At 48.6% G+C, this 18408-nt stretch overlaps 1 protein-coding gene across 3 annotated transcripts in view; it reads left to right on the top strand.

The window, feature by feature from the left end:
• The window catches only part of LOC122384935 (protein Hook homolog 3-like), a 97423-nt gene that overhangs the window by 65351 nt on the left and 13664 nt on the right, over positions 1-18408 (top strand). For all 3 annotated transcript variants that reach the window (XM_043372776.1, XM_043372775.1, XM_043372777.1), the window contains 3 exons: positions 725-892; positions 2511-2675; positions 5592-5752. In XM_043372776.1, coding sequence (XP_043228711.1) covers positions 725-892; positions 2511-2675; positions 5592-5752 — 494 coding nt within the window. The remainder of the gene's footprint in view (positions 1-724; positions 893-2510; positions 2676-5591; positions 5753-18408) is intronic.

The raw sequence follows: 18408 nt of genomic DNA, 5'->3' as shown, positions 1-18408 counted from the left end.
GCTTTGCGTGATATGATGGGCTGATTTGACGTCGAGCTCTGTCCATTATGTAGGCGATAATGTGGAGCTATCTGTTGATCAAGGATTGTCTGTGGAATTATCGCCGCTTCTGCTACCGTTTTGACACAGCCTGGTTATTCGAGAAATAGAAAAGGCGCTCTTTTCAAAAGACCCGCGTTTACTCCATTTAAATCAAATCAGTCGCCGTATCCGGTTTTGAAATTTGATACGGTTTGACGCATTCACGCGACTTTTCCCTTTGTTTATGATATTAACAATACCCGCTCCTTGTGTTGAGTAATCGGGCTCCATAAGCTTGTGTAATACAGTTGGCCATTAAGCAGATAAGACCCAATTAATAATGTCTGACGTGGGGTAATTAATCATCTTGTATGAGCTTTCGTCGAGGTAGACTCAGGAGCCAGGGTGGGGTGCCGACGTCTGACCACCGTGTGATCTCTGAGGTAAGGAATACCGACGCTAGAGACCAGACTCAGCTCATAACTTTATCCGGCTTTAGAGCCGTGGTTTTTAATTTTATTTTATCTTCACCACCTGGCACTCTGTAGATTTTCTGGCATGCGAAGTCCCATGACCTTCGTAAATCCTGGGTAGCCCCTGTTCCAAGCAGTCCCCGGTCACTTTTGGTGACCTGTCTGACTTTAGCTGACCCGGTTGACCTCCAGTGACCTCTTTTAACCTCCGATGACCCGTCTGTCCCCAGGATGAGCTGGAGATCCTGCGCGACCTCACAGCCAAGGTGCCGCAGTACGAGGCCAAGCTGGACACCTACCAGAAGCGACTGCTGGAGATGGGTGACCTGCGACGCCAGATCAAACTGCTGGAGGACAAAAACACCGACTACATGCAGCAGAACATGGAGCTCGAGGAGGTGGGTCCACCGCAAAGGAGAGAGGGAGGGGCTGGCTGTGTGGGGGAGTCACTCACTGAAATGGATGTGGATCCAGCGCATGGCGACACGCTGGATTCTAAATTCATTTTTTGATTATGTGGCTGCCTTATCCGGAGTCTTCTGTTTTGTATTTTCGTTGAGCTTTAGTTTATAAGCTGCAGATGCTATTTCAGGGAGTTGAGTGAAGATTTATCCTCTTAACAAAAAAGAAACTTCCCCGTTGTAGGGAATTATACGTCACTAGCGGTAGCAAAACCGTTACTGCCTAAGTCTCAGTTATAGTTCGGAAGGCATTCAGACATGTTACTTGTCTAACAGAATGCTAGCCTTGAACTTTGTTTTACGTGTTTTGCTTCATACATGCTAGCGATGATGATTCTAGTTGCTCTTGCAATGAAATGCAACAGTTTTTATATGGTTATTGGAATGATTGTAGCGCCATATTGGAATGATTGGAATGGAATGATTGTAGCGCCAAAGCACGTTCAACTGTTATATAACCAATGACAGGTTTTAATATCCCATTGCGTGAGTCCATCGTTTGGCGCCTGTAGTAGGAAACCTCGGAAGGCATGTGCCGTGTCCTGCCACGTGTCCAGGATTAGTGGCACACGTCTGTCCAGCGATCCGTGATAGCTACATGACAGCAGAATAGCTGCACCGGCATCCGTTCAGCCGCCTTGTCGAGCTGTACAGAACGCACGGTTACGGAAGGATGGATCCCGTTTTGTGTTTGTTTGCTCCAGTTGTGTTTTCGCGCTGTAAAAATTTGCGTTGCCACCTGGCCAAACAGTAGCTGGCTCGTCCGATGAATTGTGTGATGTCAGGGCTCTTGTTCCAACAAGGAGAGATTAGGCATGCTCGTTACAAATGTTGTGGCGTTATAGAGCTACGTGCGGCTTTAGAGCGTTTATCATCGTAATCGTAAATGTCGGCATGATTGTTAACATGGCGAACACCTGTGCGACGTAAGTGTTGTGCTGCCTTTTGTAGCACGCGGTGCTTCGTCCTCACATTTGACCGCAGAGAAGCCTCAAAACAGAAAGTCCCTATCACAAAGCGCAAATGTTAGGCCATTTTGCTCGAACTTCAGTCACAGGCTACTCTATATAGACGTAGACGCCGTCCGGTTTGGTAGATCACTCACGGCTTCTCGGTGTGTTCAGAAGGATTGTGTTTCTGAAAAGAAACGCGCTTGCGATGAAGTTTGGGGTTACGTCAAGTCAATCATAAAGATCAACTGGTCTGCGAGCAAAGGACATTGTTCCAACCATTGCGTTATACCGGTTTCGAGTCGGCAAACCTTTGTTCGGTGGAACTTACAAGCGTGCGATATGACATCGGTGTAGATCAGAAACAGGATACCTTATCTCTTAACGTCTGAACTTTAGCGACATTCGGCCTTTGCAGTTGCACCTTTTGACATTGAGAAGTGACAGTCCAATTTGTTCCTATCACAAATGATCAATACGACTCATTTACAATCCTGCTGCCTTGTCTAACCATCTGACCAGCCCACGTGACCCCACTGACCCCCCCCCCCCCTCCCCGTGACAATGTCTGATTGTCTGACCCGTATGCAACTTCTTACCCCCAGGAGCTGAAGCGATCGGGCAGCTACCGTCCGCAGCTGGACCTGTACAAGAAACAAGTGAGCGAGCTGCACGAACAGCTCTCTGAGGAGACCAAGAAGCGTGACAAGGCCGACTTCGAGCTGCGGAAGCTCGGCGAGAAGATGGCCGCGCTGCAGAGTGAGAAGGAGGTGAGAGATCGGGAGAGCGGGATGAGATCGGCGAGGTATGAAATGAATGAGAGTTGCGATTGAGTCAGTTAGCTGGTTGTTTTTACCCAAGGAACACTGGTGACTCGAAATTTTAGGTAATTCAGTAATTCTAATTTTTCTAATTTTTAAATTAATAAAGAATTATTAATTTAATAATTCAGTACCTTCTAACATTTCCGTCAATAATTGTCTGCATTTACCTAGAGTGCACCGAGTGGCATCGAGCCGCTGTAACTCAGTAAGTTTTTCTAACAGCATCGACCGAACAGTGGGAGTGCATCTGGTCACTTTCTGTTCAGTTTCAGTTCAGTTCATTTTATTGAGTAACAAAATAAAACTTGCCATTGATGCCGGATGTCTATCCATCCAGAGTGTCTCAATTGTATTCCAGTCATCTATAAAGATTTATCCCAGTAAAGCTCCCATGCTGCAGCTGATCGGCCCCTCGGATTACACTGTGATTTGCTGATGTCATCAGGGATAGTGACGTCATGTGATATTTTCATGTCATGCGGCACCATCTGGTAATCTCCCAGTAAGGCTGAATTATTGGAATGGCGTCACGGCAGTAGGACATTAGCGGAACATTTCCCACGGTGCGATCGATGTGATATTATGGGTCTTTTTCTCTATTGGTGGCGACTTATATGCCTGAAATGGTGATAGAGCTTTGCTCAGGGCTCGACTCATGCATCCCTTGGTGTTCCGTCTTCTTTTCATTCCTCTTTTCCGTCCTTCCCCGCCTTTGCTCTACTCCGCGACCTGTGTATCACCTCCCCTCCCTGTCAGTTACCCTGCCATCCGCCGCACTGCCTCCCTTGAGTACACCGAACCGTCTGACCTGGATTGCTGCTCCGATACCCCGTCAGCACCCCTCCGACCGGCGTGAGCCCCGCCGCACGTGTCCCTCGTAGCGGGCTCAGTGCCGTCTGCATATCGGTGCTGCTATCTCAGAGGGCCGGGCGGACTCCGGAGCTGTCTTGACTCTGTCGCGCAGGGCGGGATCGGCTGGGGCGAGCTACCATAGCGGTCTGAGGTGGTGTTTTGGTGGGTTTAAGCGTTGGCTACCGAGTCGCTTCTAAGTGTAGTGCGATATGTTCATTGCAGCTGCACTTTGCTCTAGAAATCGAACCTTTTTACATACGCATTTTGTCTGCGTCGCCGGCTTTCTTTGCATAGCAGCCGTTCGCGCCTGGTATGCAGGAACAAAGCTGCATTTCGGGGGCCGAAGTCGATGAGAGACACCCCCATCGCCTCTCGAAGAGTCCGATCGGCCGAGTTGTCGATCACTCCGTCTGGGTAGATCAGATATCACACCCTCTCTGCGCGGTGTGGGTGGAGAGCAACGGACGCGTGTGCGGATCGGCGTGCGTTGCGTGTGGATTAGTGTACGACGCGAGCGTTCGTCACGCGTGGGTGTAGGTTCACAACCCCGCTATCACCGGGTGGTTTGTGGGTGAGACAGAGTTGTAGACAGGTGCTGAGCAGTCAATTTGTCTCTTGGAGTGACGGAGGTAGGAGTGGAGTCGGAGAGACAGACGCGTGTAAGAGAGTTATTGGTGACGGGTAGATAACAGGGAGACGAATCACTCAGTAGGTCGCGTTGGAAATGGCTGGAGCCGAGATCTATAGACCTTAATAGTGCTACACCAATCTGTTCAAGATGTGGCGGGGGAAAGATAGTGCTCTTTGCAGCCCTGCTGAAATCTCACGGGCCGGCCCTTCTGAAAGGTTTCTCTCAAAACGTGACCTAACCGCTCGTACAAATTGAATGAGTTCGTTAGCACAATTTGTAGCCAGTTACCGACGACAAAATACCGGGAAGTCGACGGTTTCTGCACCGTGCAGCGGTTCACGACATATTTGCCTTGCACTGTGTGCCATTCATCCACGGCTGACCGTATGTGCAGCGGCATAAAATCTCACGGCAGAACAATGAATTGCATTAGCCACACGTAACTCAATGTGCACACGCATAAGTTCCCACCTCGCAACGCCTTTGAATGACCAAATCGATGGGGATTGAATAACCGAATGCTTTGTTTAAATTTTACTGCTGGCTGAAAAGTCACAGAGTGAAACGCCTGCCGATCTTATTACGGCCACAGTTGAGATCTGCAGTATTTCTCACCGTGTTACTCCATCCATTCGGGTCGTTTTTTTTTTGCTTTTATTTTGGTTAGGCCGGTCACAGACGGATCCTCCCACGGTTTCTGTCAAGTTTCTGTGGCCTCGTTGAAGGTTTTTAGGCCGAGTTCGATCCGTTTGACAGACATGCTGTCGGCTGTGATGACTTTGACGGCAGCTGCGCGGCCGATGATGTTCAGAGTGAAACGTATTTGGACAGAAGGTTTTGTATGCATTGATTCATGTGGTTGAAAATATTTACCATAGCTCAAACGGTACTTTAAGGCAGACAGGAATGGTGATCGCAGTGAGCTTATCTGGTATGAGTCATTGATTTGAACTTTCAAGACGGCAGCTGCAAAGTAGGGCAGTGCCGCAATTAAAAGTTCAGGTGCTAGTTTGAGAGTCCCGCAAGCTTCCGAGTTTCCTTGTCTTCCATGTGTTATGCAAGTTGTCGCGCGTGAGAAATAAACTTCGGAGAAGTTTTACGAACCTTCAGGTATCAGCGTATGCGACAGTACCTAATTTAAGGATTTTCCCCTTCAGGGTTGGCCGTATGTACATACACCTCTTACTATGTATCGTAATATAGTTTGATTTACTTTCCCTTCAGAATCATTTTCACTTGCCAAAATATGGTGTCATGCCTTGTGTGCCCTCTAGATGCATTATTTCTAGCTCCTGGCATACCTCGCCAAATGACGATAACAGGTGACTTGTCATATGACCTGTGACCTGATCTCCCCCCCCCCCCCCTTCCTTCCGCAGCGTCTGACCGAGGAGCGCGACCAGCTGCGTGAGATCAACGACGAGCTGAAGCTGGTGCAGCTGCAGACGGGCGTGGTGGGCTCACCGCTCGGCAGTCGACCCGTGGACGGCGCCGGAGGCACCTCCGAGCCGCAGCTCGACCCCACGCCCACAGACGTCAAGTGAGTCACGTGGGGTGGACCGGGTGGGGAGGCGTGGGGGGGGAGTCACGTGGGTGGTGCTGGAGGCTGGCAGGGTTGTTAAGGGGAATGGGAGAAATTTGTAACAAGTCACTGTGTTTTTATGTATTAGTTCATGCATGCTTGCCTATATAAGAACGTACTCATTTTTATCGATAGGATAGAAATTAACACGAATGATGAAAATACATGAAAGTGTTGTATAGCTATTTATGTCAATTCAATTACATGACAGCCAAGATATCCTGGTGATGCATACGCCGGCTCTTTTGTGGCGAATGTTAGATAGGTCCTGTCGTTCACTGGCTCAGCGCAGTACGACGTGAATTTCATACCGCCGACAGATGCATGTTACCAGCGCTCCTGAATAAGGATCGGCCCTTTAAGGCAATGCCAAAACATTTTTAGCCACAGTTTTGTCCCAATTGATCGGGAACACGTCTTGCCTGACACATTTGGAGCATGTTACCGGTCTTTTGCGTGTGAGCTTTCTCAGTATGGGTCGCGCGTGAGGACCGATTTGTGTAGGTTCAATGAACGGGAAAACTAATGGTTAACTTGTCGCAAAACCAGTCCCAAAGGGCCCAACAGGAGTGTTCATTTTTTATCATTGGTATTCAGTGCAATGTCCGATCGGTGATACCGTCTGCTGGCGTCATGTATGTACAGGGTGTTTCACTAAAAGTGTCAAAAAGTAAATGCTTATTAAAGATATATAAAATATGCAAATCACGTGGTTGCGCATGTGGCTTTGTTGCAAATTTTTGGACATTTATGCTTTGTCCATTTAAGATGTATTTTACACCCATACGGAGCGAGGGCAGGAGGTCAAAGTTACTAGTCGGTTTTTTTCCTTATGCAGACCAAGAACAGGTTATTTACACCTCAACAGGAGGGGTGAATTACACTTACATTTGGTGCCATCAGAAACATTGAAACGGTATTGCCGACTTTTCAGGAAACGTTTTACTCTCTCACCTCGCTACGTTCCAGATTATAAAAGTTTAAAAGGGCTTCTTAAGAGGTTTAAAAGGGCTCCTTCAATGCCAGTTCCAGTCCCCAAAAAAGGCAGGGTCGCCCCCCCCCCCCCCCACATCTCGGCGGAAACCGTTGAAAAGGTCAGGGTTTTTTGAGGGCCTTTGAAGATAACAAGAAGCTAATTTCAACATCAGAAATAGCCAAGGCATTACAAGTTATCAAAAACAGCCACTGCGACGGCTGTAGCCACCAGGAACTGGCTGGACCAGAAGTTCCTGGGCAAAATAATCAGCTGCCTCACCGCCCGCCACCATGGCCAGCGCGAAGCCCCGAACTGTCACCGCTAGACTTCTGGTTTTGGTCAGTGACTCAGTAGCTCTCGCAGAGCTGAGGAAGACTCAAGTCGCATCACTTCGGGAGCTGAAGAGCACAATTCAAGGCTTTGCCGACAGTCTGGACGCTGAATATGAAAACGGGCCGTGAGCCACCTCCGGACACGTGCGGAAACGGTGCATCAAAAGAAGGGGCGGATATGTGGAATAGGTTTGAGTGACGGTGATATCGCTGTTATATATTCAAATGTCCAACAATTGCGGATGGAATGATATGCACATTTCCTTAGAAAACATTGTTCTTATGTGCATTAAGACCTTTTACTTTTTGACACTTTAAGTGAAACACCCTGTAGGTTTATCTGAACACGGAGATGGCTGTCATATGCAACGCAGGTTTGGTCCGTCTAATTGACATGTAGACAGCCCCGTCATCAGTGCCATCATTCGTTTTTGTGTTTTAGTTGATTGGCTGCAGATTTGAATGTACGCCTAGCTCGTAAAACATTTGTTATCTCATGATCGCGCTGATAAACTAGACTCACTTTGCTGCTGCAATACCGCCACGTGAATAGTCTAGATCGATTTAGTACGACACAGTTTCCTCTTACGGTAGCCTGCTTTTTAAGCATTTCAATTTTCATCCGGTTGTGCTATTTTTGGCCGTTTGCATACACCTTTCAATTAAGTGGTATGTCTGTGAAATAGCCCAGGTAATCTGGCAGTGTTTTTGTTCCTTTTGGGGTCCACACCGGCGCCCCATTTGAAGCCACATGACGTGGCGGTGCGGCGTGACTGGACAGAGACGCTTTTTGTTATGTAAATCAGCCCCATCAGCCATTAGTCGTCCCAACAAAGGGCGAGTCTCATCTGATGATCACTGAGGAATGTTGAGATGTCGTCCTTCTGAGCCGATGAATCCTGACGCATAGTGGGCTGTCCACAAACGGATACTTGAGTGGCACTGCTGTTATTGATGGTGGCCTTAACGACAAACTGTTTGGACACCCTATTCTGAAAAGAATGGTTGTCATCTTGACCTATCAAATGGTTCATTGATAAGTGCTTACTCATGCAGCCGTGTAGAATGTCCCATGCTGACCCTGACATTAACTCTTAGTGGGATCGAAATGGTCGAATGCGGAGTGTTGTGCTCGACTCGGAGCGCGGAAGCTGGGGCATAAACTTCTCCGTCGAGGGGGATAAAAGGGGCGGAGCCAGGGGGCAAGAGGGGCGAAGAGAGCGAGCTTGATTCGCCGACTTGGCCCGGCACTTTGCCGACCGATCGCCAGCCGGCGCCACCGGCGCCCGCCGTCGCAGACGCGTCGCCAGGCACTGCGATGCGGGCGGCGAGTCGGCTCGGGCCGGCCGGCCGGCAGGCGACCGCGACGGATGATCAATCAGCGAGTGGCCGATGCGCACATTGTCTGAATCACCAAGAATCACAGCTTCAGCCCTATCCATCGGTTTTCTACTACTGGTATCATCGTGACCTTCGCACCTGGTTCCTGGTATGATGGCGTCCTCACGATGGCGAGGTCACAAGTCCGACATGACCTCACGTGACCTTTAGGAAAAATATGGCAATCATAAAACAACAAGCCTGTGTATTGCTAAGCTACGGACCTCAACCGACACATATCACACCCTGACACCGTGTTTCAGCTTGACATGCTTATTCGTTTTTTAGCAATGAAAAGAGTTGATTACATAAACATTTCATCTCTTAATATTACCGGGTGGCCAAAAAAAAAAAAACGTTCCGAACTCTGGAGGCCTATATCTCAAATTCGTGTGCAAATAACGAGCCAATTTTTTTATCAAGTTTGCGTCACTTCTTTGCGCATTGGTATGCCAAATTATGACACTGTACCACCAGTATAACGCCTTTTGGGGCGACTAACGGAGCGAGCGAGAGGGTGGGCCTTGCACGTGCGAAATTTCGAGGGGGTACCTCCAACTGACTTGTGCACGGCACCCTACTAACCGGTCTCTAGCGATGTGTCAAATTTGAGCACAATCGGCCCAGCCGTTCTCGAGATCTGGGAGCGGCACCCTGCACGTGCGCACGTGCAGAAAGGGTCCCAACTGACTTGTGCACGGCACCCTACTAACTGGTCCCTAACCGTGTACCAAATTTGAGCGCCATCGGTCCAGCCGTTCTCGAGATCTGGTAACGACCCCTGCACTTTCTCGAAGCCATGTTTGGCCGGAATCGCGATTCGGCGTATGTCGGCTCGCATTAGCCGCGCGTTTGCAAGCTTTTCGTGGTTTGAAACCTTCAAACGTGATTTTATGTTGCTCCCATGCATAAGGGTGGATGTCAAGGTCACCTGAAGGTCAGGTCAGGTCATTGACCTTTGGTGACCTCGGTTCACTTTTTTCGAGTTTTACATGTTTACAGGCTTGAGTTTTTGGAGCTGAATTCGAATTTAAAAGCCATTCGAACATTTACGAAGTAGTTTTGGTGCCTTTGTAACATGTTACGAAGCTGTCAGAGGCGGTTGACACGTAATACGAATACCCGTCACGACCCATACTGGTTGACCTGACCTGACCTGACCCGACCTGGTCTAAATGCTTAAAGACATCATCTGTGATCAAAACTAACACGAGATTCGTGATCAGCGCCCCGAAAAACTCCATACCAGCAACGCTTTACGGCTTTCTAACAGGGCCCGATTTTCCCGACCTTTGTTGACCTAGGACCTTAAAATTGGGCATTATCGGCTTCCTCTCGTCACGGGCAACACGATCGTTTTTTCCGCAAAGCTCTAGCTCGATAAAGGGCGAAACGGCAAGGGGGGGTCCAACCGACCCCCCCCCCCCCCCTACACATCAGAAGCTGGCGAACGCCGCACACATGCGAGGGTTAAGCTTAGCCCACACCTTCTGGAGCTGTCTGGTGAGGCAAACGATCTTGGTGGCTCCTAGCAGCCCTTTGACGTTCTCTTGAAGAGTCGCCCAGAGAGTTTTGATGGGATTAAGGTCTGAGTTAATCCCAGGTCAGCTATTGTATACGTCCAGAGGAAGGACAGGTTCTCACAGCGCCAATCTTGCGCATATTTGCCGTATGAGGAAGGACTTCAGCAAACATGAAGAAAGATTTCCTTTGCGTCGGGCACGATAGTGCGCTTAATCATCTCCCCACTTTGGCCCCATCAGTGGATTAGACGGGGACGCTCGTCTGAGAGGATGTTCCACTGGTTGCATATATGCCTTATTTTTGGTGATTTTTTGGGGGCACCACATGAAAGGCTGACAACACCCGGAGCCTCATTGCCCGGTGATTTGCACCTTTGCCGGATGCTGGAAGGGTAGAACGGGCGGGACATCGGATGCATCAGCAGTCCCCACGCGGTTGTTCTGCCGGTTTGACGGATGAAAAGGCTTCAAAGATCAGATTTGGCGCTCTTTGGCAAGCTTCAAGCGACAATGCTGACGTCGTTTCGTGAATTCTGGTCATCTCGAGGATTTGTACGTCTTGATTTTCTATTTTTCACGGATCTATGTGGTATTTTAGATCGGATTCCGGCCGCAGTGGGCCATTTGGAATATCTGGTATAATAGTGTATGTAACTGTACATCCCCATCATCCCCATATCGCATACAAAATGCAAATTGCAAGCGCTCCTCGAATAACAAACCCGTCCAAAAAAGTATGTTTCCCGATGACTGGTTTGTTGACTGACTTTAGGCCCTTACATTCAGCGTTGGCTCCTGACGGTCTTTGTTGGCCACTGAGAGCCCTCCCCGGCTACTGAGGGGCGGGCCTATATAAACCTTAGAAGACCCCTACACAGATAGCTGAGAGCCTCCAGCCGATCTTTAGAAGCCCACGCCGAGTTTTGGAGCTCTTAAGCCGGCCTCTAGGAGTCCAACGCAGCTGACTTTACTTTCATGCGGTTTTGGATGCCCCATTCCAGCCCACGAGGGCCCAAGTCTGCCTCTAAGGGCCCCATTGGCTTCTGAGGGCCTAGCCTTGCATTTGTCTCTGAGGGCCTCAGTCCGGCCTCTAAAGGTCCCTTGCAGAACTTTGAGGGCCCCACCAGCCTCTGAGAGCCTGCGTCGACCTCTGAGGGCTCCAGGACATGCCTTGAAGAATGTCGGGCCAGCGATCGCTGAGCCCAGTCAGTTGACAGTCTAACTCGAAAGTTAAACTTTGTGGTTATCATAAACAACATCACGAACAATATTACCAATAACGATGGCACTTTAAGTTTTTCTTCATTCTATCGATTAACGGTTTCCCCGTATGACGTTTCCTCGTATCGGCCCACGTCGCTTGGGTCCGCTTGAGTAAGTAGGTAAGAATCACTTGTGTTCTCCAAATATTAATACTTTTCTGACTAGCATGAATGTGTCGTTTGTGGGACCACCTTAGAGCGGTATTGGATCTCTTTGCATGCGTCATATTGTGGGAAACAGTTTTCTTTCTCACAGGCCCTTGTGTTACTGAGTCCCCACCTACCTGGGCTCTGTACCTCCCTGTGTTGTGTGTAGGTGCCCTTCCTGTGGTCTGTTCTGTGCCCCTATCCTGCACTGTATATCTATCGCCATTCCTGTGCCCTGTATATGACATTCCTACATCTGCTCTATCCTGTGATTACCTTGCCTGTGCCTGGTCCTGTCGGCTTCCTGCCATGCATATATGCCATGCCCTATCCACTGCATATCCGCTACCCTACCCTCCCGTGCCTGTTCTTTATCCTGCCCTGCGCCCGGTCGATTCCCGTGCCTAACCCAGCTCAGTGCCCTTTCTGTCTGACGCCCCAGCTTGCTCTAGGTAGTCCCTCCCCATTCGTCAATGCCCTAAAATGTGGTGCCCTTCTTTTCCTGGCGAATGACCGGTCCATGGTTTAGGTCTTGCAAACCATCCGCATGCGCCCTTCAACCTCCTTTCTCCCTAGCAGACCCGGCCTGTCTTAAAACTTAACATCCCTGCCCTTTAACCCTACCCTGCCTGTTCTACACCTGCCTTGGCACTGTCCAATGCCCATGTTTCAACATTACATTTCCCCCATCAACTGCCTTAACCTGACTCGCCCACTCTGTTCAGTTCGGTTCGACCCGGTCTAGTCAGTTTCAATCTGCTGACTTTTCATTTCATTTCATTTCATTTATTCTTTTATCACCAACGGGCGTTACCCCAATGACAGATGAAGTCAACAAATAAAACATTGATACACACTAAACAAGCACAGTAAAAACGACCACAGTAAAAACAAAGCAGACTAGAAACATTTGTTTCCAGTAACAGCCGAACAGTTACACCTACCTATCTGTGTCTCTCACTCACATACCGTTTCACTCTTGACCTGAACTCTGCCATGCTACTCTCCCAGACGTCCACATCCCTGTTCGCCTCCAAGAATGCGTTGCACACATTCGGTATACGGTTGAATGAACATGAGCGAACAGTAGGCCGGTTTACATAGGGTTTGTTGCAAGCTAATATCTCCGTCCGTGATGTTGCAAAAGATGCCAATGGTGCTTAACAATTTACAAAATGATCCCCTCTAAATATTTGAAGACCACTGCATCGAAATTTTCGCCAAATTAACGAGCTAGAGCCTCGTCAAAAATGCTATGTAAACCGGGTTAGTGTTTACCCTTGCAAACGAGACAGCGAACAGTGACTGTGTACGCAGTGTCCGGGGCGGCACGTGTATGGGAAACTTTTCCAGAAGAAATGACGAACATATTTTGCTTCGATGAATGTTTCGGAGAAACATAATGTCGTGCTGCTCGTGTCGGGCAGCTAGGGTGTTCACCTTAAAGTGTTCAGTGAGGTCACGGTAAACAAACGACACCCCGCGTACATGGGAGCGGGCACAGAGCCAAACCAGAAACTTCTCCTGCACACGTTCAATCCGCTGCATGTGTGTCCGCGCCGCTCCACTCCACACTACACTGCAGTACTCCAGTATTGAGCGGACGTTGGCGTAGTACGTTGATAAAAAGGCTCTGTGTTTCGACATGTCAAGCGAGCGTCCTCGTTTTCCCGTCGCAAATGTCCGCATAAGTAGACCTAACGCTCTGTTAGCTTTGCGTACGGTGTGCTCAACATGATCTCCAAACGTAAGCCTTTGGTCCAGAAGAACGCCCAGATCTCGCATAACTTTAACACGCTCCAACGATACGCCTCCTATCGTGTAAACTCCCAACACTGGTTTACGCCTTAGGGTCAGGGTCAGGACTTTGCATTTGCTTGGATTCAGCTCCAGCTTCCACTTATCTGACCACTCGCACAGGCTGTCCAGCTGGGCTTGGATGAAATTGACATCTGTCTCATTATCGACTCTCCTGTACACCTTCACATCATCAGCGAACATCAGCGTTTCTGTTTCGATAACACCAGGCAGATCGTTCACAAAGCACGCGAAGAGCAGCGGTGAGATCAATCCGCCCTCCGGTGTGCCAGATCTCACAGCCACCCACTGGGAACACTTGCCCTGGACCACCACTCTCTGCTCTCTCCCAGACAGATATGAGCGAATCCAATCTAGAGCTTTATCTGAAATCTGGTATGAACATTTTAGTTTGTGAAGGAGTAAACTGTGGTTAACACTTTGAAAGGCCGAACTGTAGTCTGTGTAAATGACATCTGTCTGAGATCCTGCAGAGATGTTGGTCCAGGCTGCGTGTAACATGGTACATAGGTTTGTAGCACACGACCGGCCGGGCATAAATCCATGCTGCTGAGCAGAAATGGCCGGTTTCACATGTTGAAAAAGCTCGGTAAAAACTACTCGTTCCAAGACTTTGCCGAACAGAGGTAGGAGGGACACGGACCGGTAGTTTTTTGCGCATGTTTTCGGACCCTTTTTGTGTATGAGTACCTACAATATTGGCACGCTTCCAGACACGTGGGAAAACGCCCTGCTCCAGCGACAGTCTACATATCATAGTGATAGGCACAGACAGCTCCACCGCGCACTCTCTAATCACCCGGGCACTCACATTATCAGGGCCGCATGCCTTGTGCGGGCTGATGTTGCACAGTATTTGTTGTACTGTGCCCTCGCCCACATGAAAGGACAGCAGCGGATCTAACGGATAGGCCGGGGCTGGCGGGAGCTCAGTCACATTTGTCCTTTGTATCCTTTTGACTTTGTCCTTCCGTATCCTTTGATGCTCAACAAGGAGAGAATCGGGGCTGAGGGGCGGCCCCTGCCCTGCCAACTGCTCAGTAGTGTGAGGAAAAGCGAATTCTTTCAAAAGATCATCTGAAATCAATTTGTACCTAATTAACCAACACAATTGAAAGAGAACAAGTCATTGATGCATCGAAAATAAAATGTGATAAAGACCGCTTCCTTTCCTTGTCAAAACAAATGTCCTGAATACTTACAGAAAAAATAATAAAAGCAATGCTGATAATACTTTTGCGGCATTTATGTCACTCAAATATGATGCAACAAGCCAATTTTCGGTCTTCGGAGCATGTACGGACATTGCGTACAAGCTTTGAAAGGTCCGAAAACTTGTACGGACACTGTCTAGTGTCCGTAGTGGTGGTGACGCACATGTGGCGCGTGGGCTGTAATGTTTGGATAGATCGTCCCGTACCCTTCTAAACGTGGGCTGTGACTGAACTGTTTCGCTGGATCAACCAGCGCCCCGGCCACCGTGACTGTGTCTTGATCAGGGAGGAATGTTCACGCGGCTGTGTTTTTAATCAAGAACGAGTGTAATGTTTCGGTACATCGCCATTCACCCGACTGAAACGCGCACTGACGTGGTACGTGTCGCCAGAGGCTAGTAGCTTAGCAACCTACACATATTTTTTTTTTGTTTTACGATTCATGATGGACATATTTTTCCTGAGGGTCACGTGAGGTCATTTCGGACTCCTGACCTCGCCATCATGAGGTCGCCATCATACCGGGGATCAAGTGCGAGGGTCACAATGATACCAGTCTCAGGAATAAAGAGAAGGCAGCAATTAACGAAGCATACTGCGAAAAAATAGGATAAGCAAACGGCTTCAAGCACTAATAACTTCATTAAATTATTATATCCTAGCATAAAAAATGCATAGCAACATGGCGTTTCGGTAGATAGAGCTGATAAGGAGGAGGCAACAATTAACGTAGCAAAATGCGAAATAATAGGACAAATAAACGGCTTCAAACACCAATAACTTCATTGAACGACTATATCCTGGCATAAGCATGGCATAGCAACATAGCTTTTTGAAAGCGCCTTCGATTGAATCCAAGAACAAATCTATGCGACTAATGTGAGGGGAGATATGTAAGATAAAACATTTTTATGTTGTCATTTTAATACGTTCTTTCAGCGCCGGCCACCCGCCCGCCGCCGCCCGCAGTCGACGCAAGCGTACCCTGTGGCCGGCCGGCGAAACGGGGCAAAGACAACCAATCAGCTTCCCCCGCCGCCCGCTGGATCCGCCGCTGGCCGGCAGTCCCAATCGAGTACCAATGAGTCCCAAATGCGGCCCGAATAGTTCCAAATGTTAACACGCGCGGCTATGCATTTGGTATCATTTGGGACTGATTTGAAACTGCAATTGGCACTGCCCATTGAGTTCAACATTATTTGGAACTAATTGGTACTAGAAATTGGGAGAACCGCGCTTCCCAATTTCTAGTACCAATTAGTTCCAAATAATGTTGAACTCCATGGGCAGTGCCAATTGCAGTTTCAAATCAGTCCCAAATGATACCAAATGCATAGCCGCGCGTGTTAACATTTGGAACTATTCGGGCCGCATTTGGGACTCATTGGTACTCGATTGGGACTGCCGGCCAGCGGCGGATCCAGCGGGCGGCGGGGGAAGCTGATTGGTTGTCTTTGCCCCGTTTCGCCGGCCGGCCACAGGGTACGCTTGCGTCGACTGCGGGCGGCGGCGGGCGGGTGGCCGGCGCTGAAAGAACGTATTAAAATGACAACATAAAAATGTTTTATCTTACATATCTCCCCTCACATTAGTCGCATAGATTTGTTCTTGGATTCAATCGAAGGCGCTTTCAAAAAGCTATGTTGCTATGCCATGCTTATGCCAGGATATAGTCGTTCAATGAAGTTATTGGTGTTTGAAGCCGTTTATTTGTCCTATTATTTCGCATTTTGCTACGTTAATTGTTGCCTCCTCCTTATCAGCTCTATCTACCGAAACGCCATGTTGCTATGCATTTTTTATGCTAGGATATAATAATTTAATGAAGTTATTAGTGCTTGAAGCCGTTTGCTTATCCTATTTTTTCGCAGTATGCTTCGTTAATTGCTGCCTTCTCTTTATTCCTGAGACTGGTATCATTGTGACCCTCGCACTTGATCCCCGGTATGATGGCGACCTCATGATGGCGAGGTCAGGAGTCCGAAATGACCTCACGTGACCCTCAGGAAAAATATGTCCATCATGAATCGTAAAACAAAAACAAAAAATATGTGTAGGTTGCTAAGCTACTAGCCTCTGGCGACACGTACCACGTCAGTGCGCGTTTCAGTCGGGTGAATGGCGATGTACCGAAACATTACACTCGTTCTTGATTAAAAACACAGCCGCGTGAACATTCCTCCCTGATCAAGACACAGTCACGGTGGCCGGGGCGCTGGTTGATCCAGCGAAACAGTTCAGTCACAGCCCACGTTTAGAAGGGTACGGGACGATCTATCCAAACATTACAGCCCACGCGCCACATGTGCGTCACCACCACTACGGACACTAGACAGTGTCCGTACAAGTTTTCGGACCTTTCAAAGCTTGTACGCAATGTCCGTACATGCTCCGAAGACCGAAAATTGGCTTGTTGCATCATATTTGAGTGACATAAATGCCGCAAAAGTATTATCAGCATTGCTTTTATTATTTTTTCTGTAAGTATTCAGGACATTTGTTTTGACAAGGAAAGGAAGCGGTCTTTATCACATTTTATTTTCGATGCATCAATGACTTGTTCTCTTTCAATTGTGTTGGTTAATTAGGTACAAATTGATTTCAGATGATCTTTTGAAAGAATTCGCTTTTCCTCACACTACTGAGCAGTTGGCAGGGCAGGGGCCGCCCCTCAGCCCCGATTCTCTCCTTGTTGAGCATCAAAGGATACGGAAGGACAAAGTCAAAAGGATACAAAGGACAAATGTGACTGAGCTCCCGCCAGCCCCGGCCTATCCGTTAGATCCGCTGCTGTCCTTTCATGTGGGCGAGGGCACAGTACAACAAATACTGTGCAACATCAGCCCGCACAAGGCATGCGGCCCTGATAATGTGAGTGCCCGGGTGATTAGAGAGTGCGCGGTGGAGCTGTCTGTGCCTATCACTATGATATGTAGACTGTCGCTGGAGCAGGGCGTTTTCCCACGTGTCTGGAAGCGTGCCAATATTGTAGGTACTCATACACAAAAAGGGTCCGAAAACATGCGCAAAAAACTACCGGTCCGTGTCCCTCCTACCTCTGTTCGGCAAAGTCTTGGAACGAGTAGTTTTTACCGAGCTTTTTCAACATGTGAAACCGGCCATTTCTGCTCAGCAGCATGGATTTATGCCCGGCCGGTCGTGTGCTACAAACCTATGTACCATGTTACACGCAGCCTGGACCAACATCTCTGCAGGATCTCAGACAGATGTCATTTACACAGACTACAGTTCGGCCTTTCAAAGTGTTAACCACAGTTTACTCCTTCACAAACTAAAATGTTCATACCAGATTTCAGATAAAGCTCTAGATTGGATTCGCTCATATCTGTCTGGGAGAGAGCAGAGAGTGGTGGTCCAGGGCAAGTGTTCCCAGTGGGTGGCTGTGAGATCTGGCACACCGGAGGGCGGATTGATCTCACCGCTGCTCTTCGCGTGCTTTGTGAACGATCTGCCTGGTGTTATCGAAACAGAAACGCTGATGTTCGCTGATGATGTGAAGGTGTACAGGAGAGTCGATAATGAGACAGATGTCAATTTCATCCAAGCCCAGCTGGACAGCCTGTGCGAGTGGTCAGATAAGTGGAAGCTGGAGCTGAATCCAAGCAAATGCAAAGTCCTGACCCTGACCCTAAGGCGTAAACCAGTGTTGGGAGTTTACACGATAGGAGGCGTATCGTTGGAGCGTGTTAAAGTTATGCGAGATCTGGGCGTTCTTCTGGACCAAAGGCTTACGTTTGGAGATCATGTTGAGCACACCGTACGCAAAGCTAACAGAGCGTTAGGTCTACTTATGCGGACATTTGCGACGGGAAAACGAGGACGCTCGCTTGACATGTCGAAACACAGAGCCTTTTTATCAACGTACTACGCCAACGTCCGCTCAATACTGGAGTACTGCAGTGTAGTGTGGAGTGGAGCGGCGCGGACACACATGCAGCGGA

This window comes from Amphibalanus amphitrite, unplaced genomic scaffold (assembly GCF_019059575.1).
Source record: "Amphibalanus amphitrite isolate SeventyFive unplaced genomic scaffold, NRLGWU_Aamphi_draft 000204F_arrow, whole genome shotgun sequence".
Classification (NCBI taxonomy): Eukaryota; Metazoa; Arthropoda; class Thecostraca; order Balanomorpha; family Balanidae; genus Amphibalanus; species Amphibalanus amphitrite.
The sequence above is the reverse complement of the archived record's forward strand: the minus strand, read 5'-3'. Positions and strand labels throughout refer to the sequence as shown.